Source organism: Macaca mulatta, chromosome 11 (genome assembly GCF_049350105.2).
Source record: "Macaca mulatta isolate MMU2019108-1 chromosome 11, T2T-MMU8v2.0, whole genome shotgun sequence".
Taxonomy (NCBI): Eukaryota; Metazoa; Chordata; class Mammalia; order Primates; family Cercopithecidae; genus Macaca; species Macaca mulatta.
In genome coordinates this window covers 11,735,242-11,751,176 of record NC_133416.1, presented here as the reverse complement: position 1 = coordinate 11,751,176, position 15,935 = coordinate 11,735,242, and the positions used below count along the sequence as shown (strand labels likewise).

The 15,935-nt window shown below is 42.3% G+C and overlaps 1 protein-coding gene across 3 annotated transcripts in view; it reads left to right on the top strand.

The window, feature by feature from the left end:
• The window catches only part of A2ML1 (alpha-2-macroglobulin like 1), a 55,321-nt gene extending 39,731 nt beyond the window's left edge, over nt 1–15,590 (top strand). For 2 of the 3 annotated variants that reach the window (XM_077953599.1, XM_015151034.3), the window contains exons 27-36: nt 1,159–1,233; nt 1,413–1,575; nt 3,940–4,154; nt 6,649–6,864; nt 7,035–7,162; nt 7,332–7,422; nt 7,942–8,010; nt 13,195–13,297; nt 13,755–13,796; nt 14,833–15,590. In XM_077953599.1, coding sequence (XP_077809725.1) covers nt 1,159–1,233; nt 1,413–1,575; nt 3,940–4,154; nt 6,649–6,864; nt 7,035–7,162; nt 7,332–7,422; nt 7,942–8,010; nt 13,195–13,297; nt 13,755–13,795 — 1,101 coding nt within the window. In that variant the 3' untranslated portion in view covers nt 13,796; nt 14,833–15,590. Of the gene's footprint in view, nt 1–1,158; nt 1,234–1,412; nt 1,576–3,939; nt 4,155–6,648; nt 6,865–7,034; nt 7,163–7,331; nt 7,423–7,941; nt 8,011–13,194; nt 13,298–13,754; nt 13,797–13,889; nt 14,203–14,832 lie in introns of those variants that run through there. The other variant, XM_077953598.1, reaches the window with a different exon arrangement.
• Nucleotides 15,591–15,935: the final 345 nt, after the last annotated feature.

Genomic DNA, 15,935 nt, shown 5'->3' with positions numbered 1-15,935 from the left:
TTATTTTTTTGAGACACGTTCTCACTCTGTTACCCAGGCTGAAGTGCAGTGGCATGATCACGGCTCACTGCAGCCTTGACCTCCCCAGGCTCAGATGATCCTCCTACTTTAGTTTCCTGAATAGCTGGGACCACGGATCTGCATGCCACCACACCTGGCTAATTTTTGTACATTTTGTAGAGATGGGGTTTTACCATGTTGCCCAGGTTGGCCTCAAACTCCTGAGCTCAAGGGATCCTCCCCACCGCCTTGGCTTCAAGTTGGGATAATAGGCATGAGCCACCATGCCTGGCCACAAGCTATTTAATCTTGTTAAGTATTTGTTTTCTTATCTATAGAATGAGGATAATAATTTGATTTGATATTTTTTAAAATTTGCTTTGATATTTCTGGGAAAGGCAATAAGCAGGGAAGGTCTCACCTACTCTCCCCTGGAGAAGGGCTGTGCGTTGTCCTGCTTGACGGGAGCTGCGTGTGAGGAGGCTCAGATGCAGTGATGCGGCAGATTCTCTTCTTATTTCTCCCTACTTTAAACCTCCTATGCTTCCTAACTCCTCTCGGGTTTCTTCAACACCCACTCAGCTGAAGTCCATGTGCTGCCTCCTGCAGGCTGTTTAAGGCTCTGCACCTACTGAAGTCCAGCCTGTTCCCTCTTTGTGTGTCCTGGAGGCTTGAGCTGCAGAAAGTCTGTGGAAAGAAGAGCTTTCTTTATTATTTTTTTTCTTTTTAAAAATAATTCATCTGGCCGGGCGCGGTGGCTCAAGCCTGTAATCCCAGCACTTTGGGAGGCCGAGACGGGCGGATCACGACGTCAGGAGTTCGAGACCATCCTGGCTAACACGGTGAAACCCCGTCTCTACTAAAAAATACAAAAAACTAGCCAGGCGAGGTGGCGGGCGCCTGTAGTCCCAGCTACTCGGGAGGCTGAGGCAGGAGAATGGCGTAAAAACCCGGGAGGCGGAGCTTGCAGTGAGCTGAGATCCGGCCACTGCACTCCAGCCTGGGCAACACAGCAAGACTCCGTCTCAAAAAAAAAAAAATAATAATAATAATAATAATAATTCATCTATTCAGAGGGGATGCCGTTTTGCAATCTCCACGTAATTCTTGCAGCTGCTGCCTGCTGCCCTGACTCACTGTCTCCCTGTTTGTCTCTAGGGTGGTGTTGATGATGAGGTCTCCTTGACTGCATATGTTACAGCTGCATTGCTGGAGATGGGAAAGGACGTAGATGTAAGTTCTCCTGGCTCCTCCTCTTGATACCCTCCTTCTCATGCCTATTCCTAGAGACATTGACCCATCTTTGTCCCTAGTCACCCTTTTATGGTCAAGAAGGATAAGATGATTTCCTGATTACTTCCCATTTTTTAAGGAATGCCTTATAAGTTATGGTCTTCTTCTTCACTTTTGAGGACCCAATGGTGAGCCAGGGTCTACAGTGTCTCAAGAATTCGGCCACCTCCACCACCAGCCTCTACACACAGGCCCTGTTGGCTTACATTTTCTCCCTGGCTGGGGAAATGGACATCAGAAACATTCTCCTTAAACAGTTAGATCAACAGGCTATCATCTCAGGTATGTTGGTCCTGTTAAGAGTTGTTTGAAATTGGGAACGTAAGCTGTGAGTTATCTATAATCTCCTTAGTATCCTCTGTCCCACACATGAACTCTAGGATTCATTTTAGTAACAGTTGTTAAGTCATAAAATTATTGTTGGGAAGTTTGTGAGAAACACATGCAATTGCTCACAGGGCATTTTTATACTTTTTTTTTTTCTTTTTCTGAGACCGAGTTTCTCTCTTGTTGACCAGGCTGGATTGCAATAGCGTGATCTCGGCTCACTGCAACCTCTGCCTCCCAGTTCAACCAATTCTCCTGCCTCAGCCTCCCGAGTAGCTGGGATTACAGGCGTTTGCCATCATGCCCAGCTGATTTTTGTATTTTTAGTAGAGAAGGGGTTTCACCACATTGACCAGGCTGGACTCGAATTCTTGACCTCAGGTGATCTGCCCGTGGGATTACAGGCATGAGCCACCACGCCCGGCCACATTTTTATACTTCTAATGGGAAGAGAAACTACATTGAAGAAGCTAGTCAGAAAGTATATTGTCATTGTGGAATTACCCTTTTGGAGACCTTTGAAAGTTCTTTGACGTAGGACCACTTTAAATATTTTTTTAATTTTTATTTTGCTTTTTATTTTTTTGAGACGGTGCCTTGCTCTGTTGCCCAGGCTGGAGTGCAGTGGTGCAATCTTGGCTCACTGCAACCTCTGCCTCCTGGATTCAAGTGATTCTCCTGCCTCAGCCTCTCAAGTAGCTGGGACTACAGGTGCCTGCCACCACACTGGCTAATTTTTGTATTTTTGTATTTTTAGTAGAAATGGAGTTTCACCACGTTGGCCAGGCTGGTCTCAGAATCCTGACCTCAAGTGATCTACCCTTCTTGGCCTCCCAAAGTGCTGAATGATAAGCGTGAGCCATTGCACCTGGCCTGGACCACTTTAAATGTATTTAGAATACTATGTGAAGTTATGGCAGATCTTGTAATGCATTTCATTTATCTGACTGTGTATTTAAAATTATTCTTCCAGGAAGAAATGCAGTCTCAGCCTTCATTTATATGAGTGTCATGGCTGAACTGTCCTCTCATAGGGGGTGGGGTAGCTTTTCCTCTTATGTGTAAGAAGCTCTAGTCATGAAATGTGTGTCTGAGACAATGGGACCTGTTCCACCATATATTGATTTATTGTGATGATCTCTTTTCCATTATCTTGTATTGCAAGCTCACATGTTTCCTGTTACATTCTTCCAATTAGATTGCCCTTCTGTGGTTACTTATTATCTCTAAAATTCTGTTTAATTAGTCTTCTAACTTATACCCTTCTCATTTCCATTTGTTATTTTATTTTTTCTTCAAGTTATCCGTTAACTGTCATCTTGGCTGTCACAGAGGTTTCTTTTGGTCTCATGTCCTTTTTTTTTTTTTTTTTTTTTTTGAGACGGAGTCTGGCTCTGTCACCCAGGCTGGAGTGCAGTGGCGTGATCTCAGCTCACTGCAAGCTCCACCTCCCGGGTTCACGCCATTCTCTTGCCTCAGCCTCCCGAGTAGCTGGGACTACAGGTGCCCGCCATCACTGGACTGCCTTCTAAGCATATTTCATATAGTTGGCCTCATTAGCATTTCTTCATGGTTTCTCAGAATTCTTACATATGCTCTGCCATTTTTGTTCTACCTAAAATGTTGAATCTGGTTTGTTTGTTGTTTGTTTTTTTAGATGGAGTTTCACTCTTGTTGCCCAGGCTGGAGTGCAATGGGGCGATCTTTGCTCACCGCAACCTCCACCTCTTGGGTTCAAGCGATTTTTCTGCCTCAGCCTCCCGAGTAGCTGGGATTAGAGGCATTTGCCACCACACCCAGTGAATTTTGTATTTTTAGTAGAGATGGGGTTTCTCCATATTGGTCAGGCTGGTCTCGAACTCCCAACCTCAGGTGATCCGCCCACCTTGGCCTCCCAAAGTGCTGGGATTATAGGCGTGAGTCACCATGCCTAAATCTTTGATTAAATAAAATAAATCCTGAAAAATTCATAAAACTGTAAGCAAACAAAAATTGCCCCCAAACACAGAGATTCTTGTAAGAAGCCTCTATTTACCTATTTCCATTAACATCAAAACTGATAAAGTAACAAGAGTGGTTTTCATGTAATTGCTGGAGGCAGGAACGTTTATTGATGCTTCTAGCTTTACACACATGCGCACACATGCATCCTTGCATTTACATCAAGGTCAATGAATCAGCTACATCTAAGACATTTTTTTCTACTCTGTTTAATTCTCAGTTGGTACTTTCTCTGCTCTAAGATGCTGCATTTACAAAGTGAATGTGGGAAAGCCAGTTCCTTCTAAGGACATCCTAGTTATGTTTCTTTTTCCATAGGAGAATCCATTCACTGGAGCCACAAACCTACTCCATCATCGAATGCCAGCCCTTGGTCTGAGCCTATGGCTCTAGATGTGGAACTTACAGCATATGCATTGTTGGCCCAGCTTACCAAGCCCAGCCTGACTCAAAAGGAGATAGCCAAGGCCACTAGCATAGTGGCTTGGTTGGCCAAGCAACGGAATGCATATGGGGGCTTCTCTTCTACTCAGGTAAACAGCCTGTTCTCCCACTGCCACTTAACAGGTAGAATTAGATCTTGTATGGAGATAGAGGAAAAGGTATTGTCCTTGCCCTCTCGGTCCAGGGCCTTAGAGAGGAAAAGCCTGTGAAAAATATATAGAAGTATTCATAAAATGGGTTATATGAGCACATAAATAGTACCAGATGCATTTAATTTTCTTTTTTTGTTGAGTGTGAAACACTGGGGCCGGGCATGGTGGCTCAAGCCTGTTATCCCAGCACTTTGGGAGGCCGAGGCAGGTGGATCACCTGAGGTCGGGAGTTCGAGAGCAGTCTGACCAACATGGAGAAACCCCATCTCTACTAAAAATACAAAATTAGCCAGGCATGGTGGTGGGTGCCTGTAATCCCAGCTACCTGGGAGGCTGAGGCAGGAGAATCGCTTGAACCTGGGAGGCGGAGGTTGCGGTGAGCTGAGATGGTGCCATTGCACTCCAGCCTGGGCAACAAGAGTTAAAACTCCGTCTCAACAACAAAAACAACAACAATTTTAACTTTGTTTCAGAAAGATTAATTAGCCACTTGGTGTGTGAGATAATTTAGAGGAGAGAAACGTTGGACTTGAAGAGATCAGGAGACTGTTTTATCTAGGTTAGGGGTAAGGGGAAATTGGGAATTTGAATGAATGGTGTGGCAGTGGGGAAAAAAAAAGAGGGGTAGAATTGTATGATAAATTCAAATCATAAAAAAATTATTTTAGATTATAATGAAGAGAGTAGTCATTAATTTATTTATTCTGAAAATATTATTAAATATCTACTATGTCCAAATCACTTTGATGAGGCTACAGAAGTAACTAAGAAAATATATTTCTTGTCCTCATGAAGATTATAATCTGATTTGTTGAAATTGGCCAATTTCACTGAAGATATAACATGTAAATCAGACCTGAAAGAATGAACATCTTTTAATAGATTGCATGTTTGGTAAAAATGTTAAAGGCACCAAGTTTAAATGTGGTAATGACCTAATTGAAACTTAAAAAAATTATATGGTACTATGCCTCCCTGTTTCAGGGAAATGCTTGGCCAAAGATTAGAAAAGACTCTTCTTGTTCAGTCCTAAAAAAATATAATATATAATAATATTTTTGGAAAGCAGTAGATGAAATGTTTACAACTCGCAGTGACAGGTATATGTCAGAATCATTTTTTCAATGAAATCCTTGGCTATCACAAGAGGTCATATATATTACTCACACTGGTTTTTCAGCTGACAGTGAGGTCCCTTTCTTTGAATTGTCCCCATATGTTCAAGCAGTAAAAAACCTCCCTGGCTCCAGTCCACAAAGGGTAAACAAAAATTGTTTGTAGATGGCCAGGCTGCACAGATAGAACTTCTTCACGGCTTCACCAGGGTGGGTGATCTGTCTTCCTGTTTTGTAGAACAGTGATAATGTCGAAATAAGAATGTCTTTTTCATTTGTGAGATGAAGAAATAGGGGGTTTTTTTTGTAATAGATATTTTACACAGTATCAAGCATGTAGAAATTTTCTTTTTTTTTTTTTTTGAGACGGGGTCTCGCTCTGTCCCCCAGGCTGGAGTGCAGTGGCCGGATCTCAGCTCACTGCAAGCTCCGCCTCCCGGGTTCACGCCATTCTCCTGCCTCAGCCTCCCAAGTAGCTGGGACTACAGGCGCCCGCCACCTCGCCCGGCTAGTTTTTTGTATTTTTTAGTAGAGATGGGGTTTCACCGTGTTAGCCAGGATGGTCTCGATCTCCTGACCTCGTGATCCGCCCGTCTCGGCCTCCCAAAGTGCTGGGATTACAGGCTTGAGCCACTGCACCCGGCCTGAAATTTTCATAACATAGAGCGAGATGTGACAATTTTGTTGAATACTTTATTCATTTTTCTTTCCCCTTGTAATTTATATGAATTATGTTTTCAGAATGAAACAGTTCAAACGTCACTGTACCAGGCTCACTTACTGACAGTTATCTGTCTTATTCCCAGAGAAATAAAAGATTGTCACATGGTATCACGGCTAAGAAGCCAGCCTGCAAGGAAGGACTTTCCTAGGTCCCTGATGCTCCTTCCAACTGTGATGTAGAAGATCATCACACAGTTAAATGACGTCATAGGCTGCAATTTCTAGGGCTATCATGTTAATACTGTTTCCTCCCCAAATGAGGAAGCTGTAAAATATATACTGAACAGTTATCCACTTGCTTCTAGCAATAACTCATTCTGAAGCTGTTTGCTTTCTGAATATGAATCGATAGGTTAACCAAGTAGCCTGCGGATGTTCAGTAGTAGCTTGTTGATGGTGATTTTCTATAAAAGTAAGCTACTGTGATTTCTATGTCAGCTTCTCCAGAGGAGGTGGGTATAGTTCTCTAAATGCTTAGAGGAGGCATCATCCAAGCCAACTAACAACAACCACGTGTGTGGGTTATAGAGTTGTTCAAGGTTAATTCCAATGACTCACAAAATGGTAAGCATACGTTTGGTTGTTTCCCTCAGGATACTGTAGTTGCTCTTCAAGCTCTTGCCAAATATGCCACTACCGCCTACACGCCATCTGAGGAGATCAACCTGGTTGTAAAATCCACTGAGAATTTCCAGCATACATTCAACATACAGTCAGCCAACAGATTGGTATTTCAGCAGAAGACTCTGCCCGATGTCCCTGGAATGTACATGCTGGAGGCCTCAGGCCAGGGCTGTGTCTATGTACAGGTAAGTAGAGATCCATGAGAATGAATGTACATTGGGAAGGAGAGTCTGAGGGCATCTTCCCCTTAGGCCTTCTCTCTCGCTCTCTGTTTCTCACTTGTAAGAAAAGTAGTTTGAACTGTACAATCTTTAAAGCTCTTTCCAACCCTGATTTGGCTATTTCTTCCTACCAGACGGTGTTGAGATACAATATTCTCCCTCTTAAAAATATGAAGACCTTTAGTCTTAGCGTGGAAATGGGAAAAGCTAGATGTGAGCAACTGACTTCACCTCGATCCTTGAGTCTCGCTATTCACACCAGGTGAGGAAGGCTGGGGTGCTGGTGGCCGGCAGAGCACCTGGTCTGAGGAGCTGAGGTGGGACACGTGTGTGCGTGTGCGCGTGTGTATGTGTGTGTGTGTATGTGTGTTGGGGATGCAGAGTGCACTGAAGTAATAGGCTCACATGTGTTTTCTTCTTCCTGCTCTCAGTTATGTTGGGAGCCGTAGCTCTTCCAATATGGTGATTGTGGAAGTGAAGATGCTATCTGGGTTCAGTCCCATGGAGGGCACCAGTCAGTTAGTAAGTTACTTCTGTTTTCTTCATTTATCTAGCTGTGAGGGGACCTGACAGTATAATCAAAAAAACTGGTAAAATGGGCATCATGGCATGTGTGTGTATATATACACACACACATATATACATGGCATGTATATACATACATACATATGTATGTATATGTATGTACATTTGTAAGAAAAGTAGTTTTCATATATATATGGCATCCATATACACAGTGTGTATATATATACATATGTAGGTATATGTACATGTATATATGTGCATATATGTACGTGTGTGTGTATATATGTATATATGTATATATACACATACATACAAACTCATGATTGGATTATTTAAATGGGCTGCAAGGTTGTAGCAGACATATGACACGCAACTTGTAATAGTCTCAGTTCCCTTTTCCTACCTTTTCCACAGTATATATTGTTTCCTTGATCATGGCAGAGCTTTGGAAGACTACCCTAGGGGATAGGGAAGGCTCTGGCTGTTAGTCTCTGTTTTTCTCCCTCTCTTATGCAGCTTCTCCAGCAACCCCTGGTGAAGAAGGTTGAATTTGGAGCTGACACACTTAACATTTACTTGGATGAGGTAGGTATTCAGGAACTAGATCAAAGAACTGGATTGCTTATGGATCTTCATGACTTCTCTTCTAATCTGTATATATGGGTGTCACACACATGGGGATGAGGGGCCTGGGAGCGAGTCCACACCATGCCATGAGTTCTGCCTCCGTGCTGGTATATCATAAAACACCCCGTTGTGCCTCTAGAGAAGCCCTGTCCAACAGACCTATAATGTGAGCCATTTACATTGTTTAAAGAGTTCTGGTAGCCACATTTAAAAAGTAGAGGAACAGATGAAATTAAATTTAATGGTATATTGGCCGGGCGCGGTGGCTCAAGCCTGTAATCCCAGCACTTTGGGAGGCCGAGACGGGCGGATCACGAGGTCAGGAGATCGAGACCATCCTGGCTAACACCGTGAAACCCCGTCTCTACTAAAAATACAAAAAACTAGCCGGGCGAGGTGGCAGGCGCCTGTAGTCCCAGCTACTCCGGAGGCTGAGGCAGGAGAATGGCGTAAACCCGGGAGGCGGAGCTTGCAGTGAGCTGAGATCCGGCCACTGCACTCCAGCCCGGGCTACAGAGCAAGACTCCGTCTCAAAAAAAAAAAAAAAAAAAATTTAATGGTATATTTTATGCAAGCCTATATACCCCAAATATTTCCATTTTACTATACAATTAATATACAGAAGTATTAATGAGATATCTACATTCTTTTTTTTTTTTCTGTACCACACCTTTACAGCACTGTCAGCGCGTCTCAATTCTGTCTGGCCTCATTTCAAGCGCTCAATAGCCACAAGTGACATTGCAACTCTAGAGTATGCTATAGTAGTTAATAGCAGAAGCTCTGAAGCCAGACTGCCTGGGCTGCAATCTTGGTTCTAGCACTGGCTGTGTAACTGGACAAATTGTTGAAAGTTAGCTGTAAAATGTGTGTGGGTAGGGGTCAAAATAGTTATCTCTTAGAGTTCTAGAAAAAACTAAATTATTTAAGACATGTAAAAATATCTAGGACTGTACCTGGTACAGAGTAAGGCCTCATTACTCTATAGCCATTTGTATCATTTTAACATAATGTTAATATTACTTAATATTAATCAGACATCGTATATAACCTTTCATTTTAATAAAGCAAGAAGTTCTCAAGGACTAACAACGTTCTAAAAATTGTTAACAATGCTCCTTTTCATGATATTCCACTCCACACAAGGAACAAAGTTATCCTTATTGTATATAACCAATAGACAGGAATATCCCAAATCAAAAGATGCTGTTGTTGGTAACATCCATTTCCGACCCCCTGCCCAGCCACCAACCCGATCATCTAACTGTGTTTCCTATCTTCCCGGGAACCAGGGTTTTGTTCACGTTGTGTGAGCCGTGTATAGCTTCTTTTGACATAGCTCGGGTTAGCTTATCAGGCACTACCCTGTAATCATGATGTTGCGGTTTAAAACTTTGCCAAGTCTCTGATGCTTTCACACATAACTTATTGAAGTCTTACAGCAACCGACTGAGACTTGGAGAGAGAGTGGCTTGTCCGAGTCATCCCATCTGTCCGTGTCTAGGGTGGGAGCAGAACCTGGGGGGTCTGATTTCTATGACACCACGTCCGAGACGGTGATGAACTGCTTGCTCCTCAGTGTGTCCTGCCAAATCTGCCAGTTGGCTTCTAATCTGAAGCATTAGGTCTAATGGTCTAAAAGCCAGTGCTAATGATGGTATCTGTGGTTATTTCCTCTTTTCTGTGTATCTTCTCCCTTGTGGTCTTGATCAATTTCACCAGAGGATGACCTTATTCACATATATAGTCTTCCTTATTCTTTAATGAACTTGTACTATAAATGTCCCTCGAGGTACATGCCATCCCTGTCCCACAATCTCAGACAAGTAGCGTTTTCATTGTCATTCACTGATATTTCTTAATTTGTTGGGAAACACATGAAAGTTTTAAAGCCATCCTTTTGTTCCTGATGTCTAATTTTGTTGCATTATGGTCTGAGAACAGAGTCTTCATGATCCTGATTGCCTGGAATGTGCTGAAGTTTCTTCCATGACCTAATCCGTGATCTGTTTTTGCAAGTGTTCAGTGTGCACTCCAAAAGAACATCTATTTCTTTTCTCTTGGGCCTGGATTCTGATCTAGAAGTCTGAGATCATTATTTCTGTTGTTCATGTGTTTGATAACTCTGCTTATTTTTCTGCTTGATTTAACAGTTTCTGAAAAGCATATGTTAAAATATCCAATTATGATAGAGTTTATTTCTTTGTTTGTTTAGTATTTTTTGGATAGAGACAGGGTTTCACCATGTTGGCCAGGCTGGTCTTGAACTCCTGACCTCAAGTGATCTGGCCACCTAGGCCTCCCAAAGTGCTGGAGTTATAGGTGTGAGCCACTGCCCCCGGCCTCTAATTGTGATATTTGATTTATCCGTTTATCCATACATTCTTGGCTGTCGTTTCCTGATATATTTGAGACTATATAATTAGATATATATATTATGAACATATCTTCTTAAATTTTCCTTATATTAGTACATACTGTCCTTTCCCCATTACTATATATGTGTATATATTTATATCAAATACTTTTGCCTTAGATTCCTACACCACACATGCACACACACACATTTTTTTCCTTGCCTTAGTTGCCATTTAGTCAGATATTAAAACTGCTACTAGCCAGCTTTCTTTTTTTTTTTTCTTTTTCTTTTTTTTTTTTTTTTTTTGAGATGGAGTCTCGCTTTGTCGCCCAGGCTGGAGTGCAGTGGTGCGATCTCGGCTCACTGCAACCTCCGCCTCCCGGGTTCAAGCAATTCTCCTGCCTCAGCCTCCCGAGTAGATGGGATTACAGGCACCTGCCACCACGCCCAGCTAATTTTTGTATTTTTAGTAGAGATGGGGTTTCACCATGTTGGTCAGGCTGGTCTCGAACCCCTGACCTCGTGATCCACCCACCTCGGCCTCCCAAAGTGCTGGGATTACAGGCGTGAACCACCGCGCCCGGCCCTACCCCAGCTTTCTTTTGGTTCATGTTAGTCATTGGCTTTAATTCGTTATGGTGACCAAATGATAGAAAAGAACAGTGGTTCTAAAAGTTCTTTGTTTCAGGATCCCTTTACACTCTTAATTTACTGAGGGCCTCAAACAGCTTTCAGTGAAGTGGGTTTTAACTATTGGTCTTTATCATGTTAGAAATTAAAACTGAGATAATCTTAAAATATTTATTAATTAATTTAAAAACAGTAATAAACTCACTACATCTTAATATAAATAACATTTTAATGAAAATAACTATTTTCTGTCCAGGCATGATGGCTCATGCCTGTAATTCCAGCACTTTGGGAGGCTGAGGAGGGCAGATCACAAGATCAGGAGTTTGAGACCAGCCTGGTCAATATGGTGAAACCCCGTCTCTACTAAAAATACAAAAATTAGCTGGGCGTGGTGGTGCACGCCGGTAGTCCCAGCTACTTGAGAGGCTGAGGCAGAAGAATCGCTTGTACCCAGGAGGCAGAGGTTGCGGCGAGCCGAGATCGTGCCACTATACTCTAGCCTGGGCAACAGAGTGAGACTCCATCTCAAAAAAAGAAAAGAAAAAGGAAAAGAAAATAACTATTTTCCAAAACAAAAAAATAAGAATAGTGACATTGTTTTGCATTTTTGCTTTAATATCTGGCTTAATCAAAGATAATGAAATTTTATATTTATTCCTACGTTCAAACCATTGCAATATTACACATAAAGTAGCCTCTGATAACTCTACTGTATACTTGTTTATTTTTTAGTTTTTTAAATCTCTTTCCCCAGAAGGAAACAGTCTCCTGTATATTTGTAAGAGAATGAGAGTGGAAAAAAAAAGTCTTAATATCATTCTAAAAATAATTCTGACCTCTCAGATACTCTGATGCAATCTCAGGGATCCCTGGAGTAGGGGAGGTCTCTTGACCACACTTTGAGAGGCACTATACCTGAAGAACTTTGGAAATCCCTTCCAATTAGGCGTTAATAGCTCTATACCTAAATTTATAATTTTTTTTTTTTTTTTTGAGACAGGGTCTCACTCTGTTGCCCAGGCTGGACTTCAGTGGCCCAATCTTGGCTCACTATAATCTCCACCCCTGGGTTTAAATGATCCTCCCACCTCAGCCTCCCAAGTAGCTGGGATTTATTTTCTTGTTATAGTAAAGTAACTGATACAATTGCCTTAGATTCTCCATTTGCTAATTTATTCAACAAATATTTACTGAGCAACCAACATATGCCAGTCACTTTTCTAAGTGATGGAGACGTGGCAATGAAAACAATAGATATGATACCTGGCCTAAGAGTGCTGATATTCTAGTGGAGAGACAACAATATTCAAGTTCTTTAAAATTACATGTATATGTGTATACACGCATTTTCTTTTTTCGGTAGTAATAAGTGTTATGCAGCATAAGGGGATAAAGAGTGCTGGTGAGGCAGGCCAGGGATGTGACTATTTTTAAATAAGGTGTTCAAGGAAAGCCCCTTTGAGGAGGTATCATTTGCTCAGGGACCAGAATGAAGAAAGCAAACCAGTAAGGGGCATAGAACTGTTGGAGTAAAATGCAAGCCTCTGCTTTCTTTGGCCACTTTGACTAATTTAGTGGAGAAACCATGGGTCAGGGTAGACCATGAACAAAGGGAACCAGTTCACAAGAGGGCCAGAGAGCTGTAAGATCCTAAGAAGAAAGAGCCAGGAAGTCAGCAGGAGGCAATGTCTTAGGGCAGACTGTCATAGGGCAGTGGAGGTAGGTAGAGAGTTTCAGAATTGTTTTTTTTGTTTTTTTTGAGATGGAGTCTCGCTTTATCACCCAGGCTGGAGTGCAGTGGTGCCATCTCGGCTCACTGCAACATCCGCCTCCCAGGTTCAAGCGATTCTCCTGCCTTAGCCTCCTGAGTAGCTGGGATTACAGGTGCCAACCACCATGCTCGGCTAATTTTTGTATTTTTAGTAGAGATGGGTTTCACCATGTTGGCCCGGCTGGTCTGGAACTCCTGACCTCTGGTGATTCACCCACCTCGGCCTTCCAAAGTGCAGGGATTAAAGGCGTGAGCCACCGTTCCTGGCAGGGTTTCAGAAAATCTACATGAAGACAGCAAGGGTCTTTTAACTCCATGTTGCATAGAGTGTAATTTTCATTTTAGTTCTAAGGTATTGTTTCATCTGTCTTCCCCACAGCTCAGTAAGAACACTCAGACTTACACCTTTACCATCAGCCAAAGTGTGCTGGTCACCAACTTGAAACCAGCAACCATCAAGGTCTATGACTACTACCTACCAGGTGAGAGGGCTGGGCCGAAATGAGAGCTGAGATCTTACCTGCATCTCCCAACCTACTTCTGCCTCATTCTTCATGGCTTCTCTCTTAATTTTACAAATACTCCTTCCCAAGCCAAGTAGCACATGATTAAATTATCTAATCTCCTAAAATATTTTAATTCAGTTGTGTGCCATTTTTAAGTTGCGTACACTAGAGACGTTTGATATGATGTGGTCCTTAGACCAAGAAGAGAACAATGTGAACCATCGTTCTCAAAGGGCTATTTCCATTATTTTTGCTATGATTAATAATTTGTCACAACGTACAAATATTAGTGATTGAAACTTTCTTGTAATTCTGAATATCATAACCTGTAGAGATTCTCTGGAAAGGGCTAAAGCAGTAGCTTTTATGAAGCATTTTCCCTCTGAATATAGGAGACCCTCAAAGTAATTATATATCTTATTTCATTTTACAGATGAACAGGCAACAATTCAGTATTCTGATCCCTGTGAATGAGGTAAGTCCAGCGGAGAAATGGGTGGAGTTATGGGTTAGGTGGCAGAAGTGAAGAGGAGCCTCTTTCAAGTTACTGTTATTGTCTTTTTTTGAGATAGAGTCTCACTGTGTTGCCCACGCTGGAGTGCAGTGGCGGAGGTTGAGTGGCTCACCTCCCAGGTTCAAGTGATTCTCCTGCCTCAGCCTCCCGAGTTGCGGGATTATAGGTGCCCACCATCACGCCTGGCTAATTTTTGTATTTTTAGTAGAGACAGGGTTTCACCATGTTGACCAGGCTAGTCTTGAACTCCTGACTTCAGGTGATCCGCCTGCCTCGGCCTCCCAAAGTACTGGGATTACAGGCATGAGCCACCACACTCAGGCCTGTTATTGTCTTTTGGAAGCTTATTTTTGATAGAAAGTGAGCTTTCCTTTTTTGTCTTAAACCTTTTTTTTTTTTGAAAGAGGGTCTGGCTCTGCTGCTCAGGCTGGAGTGCAGTGGTGTGATCTCAGCTCACTGCAGCCTCTGCCTCCCAAGTTCAAGCGATTCTTGTGCCTCAGCCTCCTGAGTAGCTGGGATTACAGGCATGTACCATCACGCCCAGCTAATTTTTTTGTATTTTTAATAGAGATGGGGTTTTGCCATGTTGGCCAGGCTGGTCTCAAACTCCTGGCCTCAGGTGATCTGCCTACTTCAGCCTCCCAAAGTGCTGGGATTACAGGTGTGAGCCACTGTGCCCAGCCTGTCCTAAACTCTTGAAAATAGTTTATGTCAGAAAAAGCTAATCTTGGTATTAAAACAATACTTTTTCTGTCAGATTGAAAATAGATGGACTTTTCCTAGTATTTTTACATAATACATCTTTGTTATATGAAAATACTAAAATGAAAGTAAAGGTTACCTGATTCTACTCCTGTGAGATAACACTATTAATAATCCAATTGTGCATTTGTGAGTTATTTTGTATATAGAGGTCAAGTATCCTCTATATATGTACTGAGCTTCTGAGTATCACAATGTCTTTTATTTTTTGTTTGTTTGATTGTTTGCTTTTCAGGACAGAAGCTGGAAAGAGACTCAATTAGTCCTCTATGTCATTACTGGAGGGTGGAACATTCTTCTGTCGCTTGAAGCAGAACTCATTCAATCAAATAATTTAATTTCTCTGACTAGTAAATGGGTAACAGATGAATATGTCTGAACCTCAGCTGTAATACTTTCTAGTACCTTTGCAAGGAGATGGGATAGGAACAAGCACTCAGAGGAGGCACTGTATGGGCAAGGTCACAGGGGGAAGAAAGGTGGTTTAGCTGTTTTGTGTAGCCATTTAGGGGGCTCTCCAGAGAGGAGACGGTGGTGGAGGGTGAACTAGAGAAGACAAGAATGTCTTCCTAGGCTGGGCACAGTGGCTCATGCCTGTAATCCCAGCACTTTGGGAGTGTGAGGTGGGCAGATCACTTGAGGTTGGGAGTTCAAGATCAGCCTGGCCAACATGGTGAAACCCGTCTCTACTAACAATACAAAAATTAGCCAGGTGTGGTGGCACGGGCCTGTAATCCCAGCCCCTTGGGAGTCTGAGGCAGGAGAATCGCCTCAGCACTGGAGGTGGAGGTTGCAGTGAGCTGAGATTGTGCCACTGCACTCCAGCCCGGACAATGAAGCAAGACCCTGTCTCAAATAATAATAATAATAATAATAATAATAATAATAATAATAATAATGTTTTTCTAGAGTTTAAATCTAAAGGAAAATGTGATTTAGGGCTTTGGGAATTGGCTAAAAAAATAAAAATGGAAAAGAAAATCTGTGCATTTAGTTCTATACATATTTCTTTGGAAACCAAAAGTTCTTTTAAAGATGATGATCGTCCTTTCCCCCAAAACTCACAATTTGGCTTCTTCCTTAAACCTTTTAACCCAGACTTCTCAAAGAATCATTTTAAAGATGTGAGGACAGGTTAGAATAGAGAATTTTAATTATAAGGCTGCGCTCACCCAGCCCACTACTGCGGGGCAAACAGTGATTGATGACAAGAAAAGTGGCTGGCCAGAATGCGCTCTCCATCTCTCTCGGTTTCTCTTCTGCATGATTCTCCCAGCCTTTCCCCACGTGGGCTATCTATCACTGTGCAAGCACTTCCTCAGAGCAATGCTTTTGTTT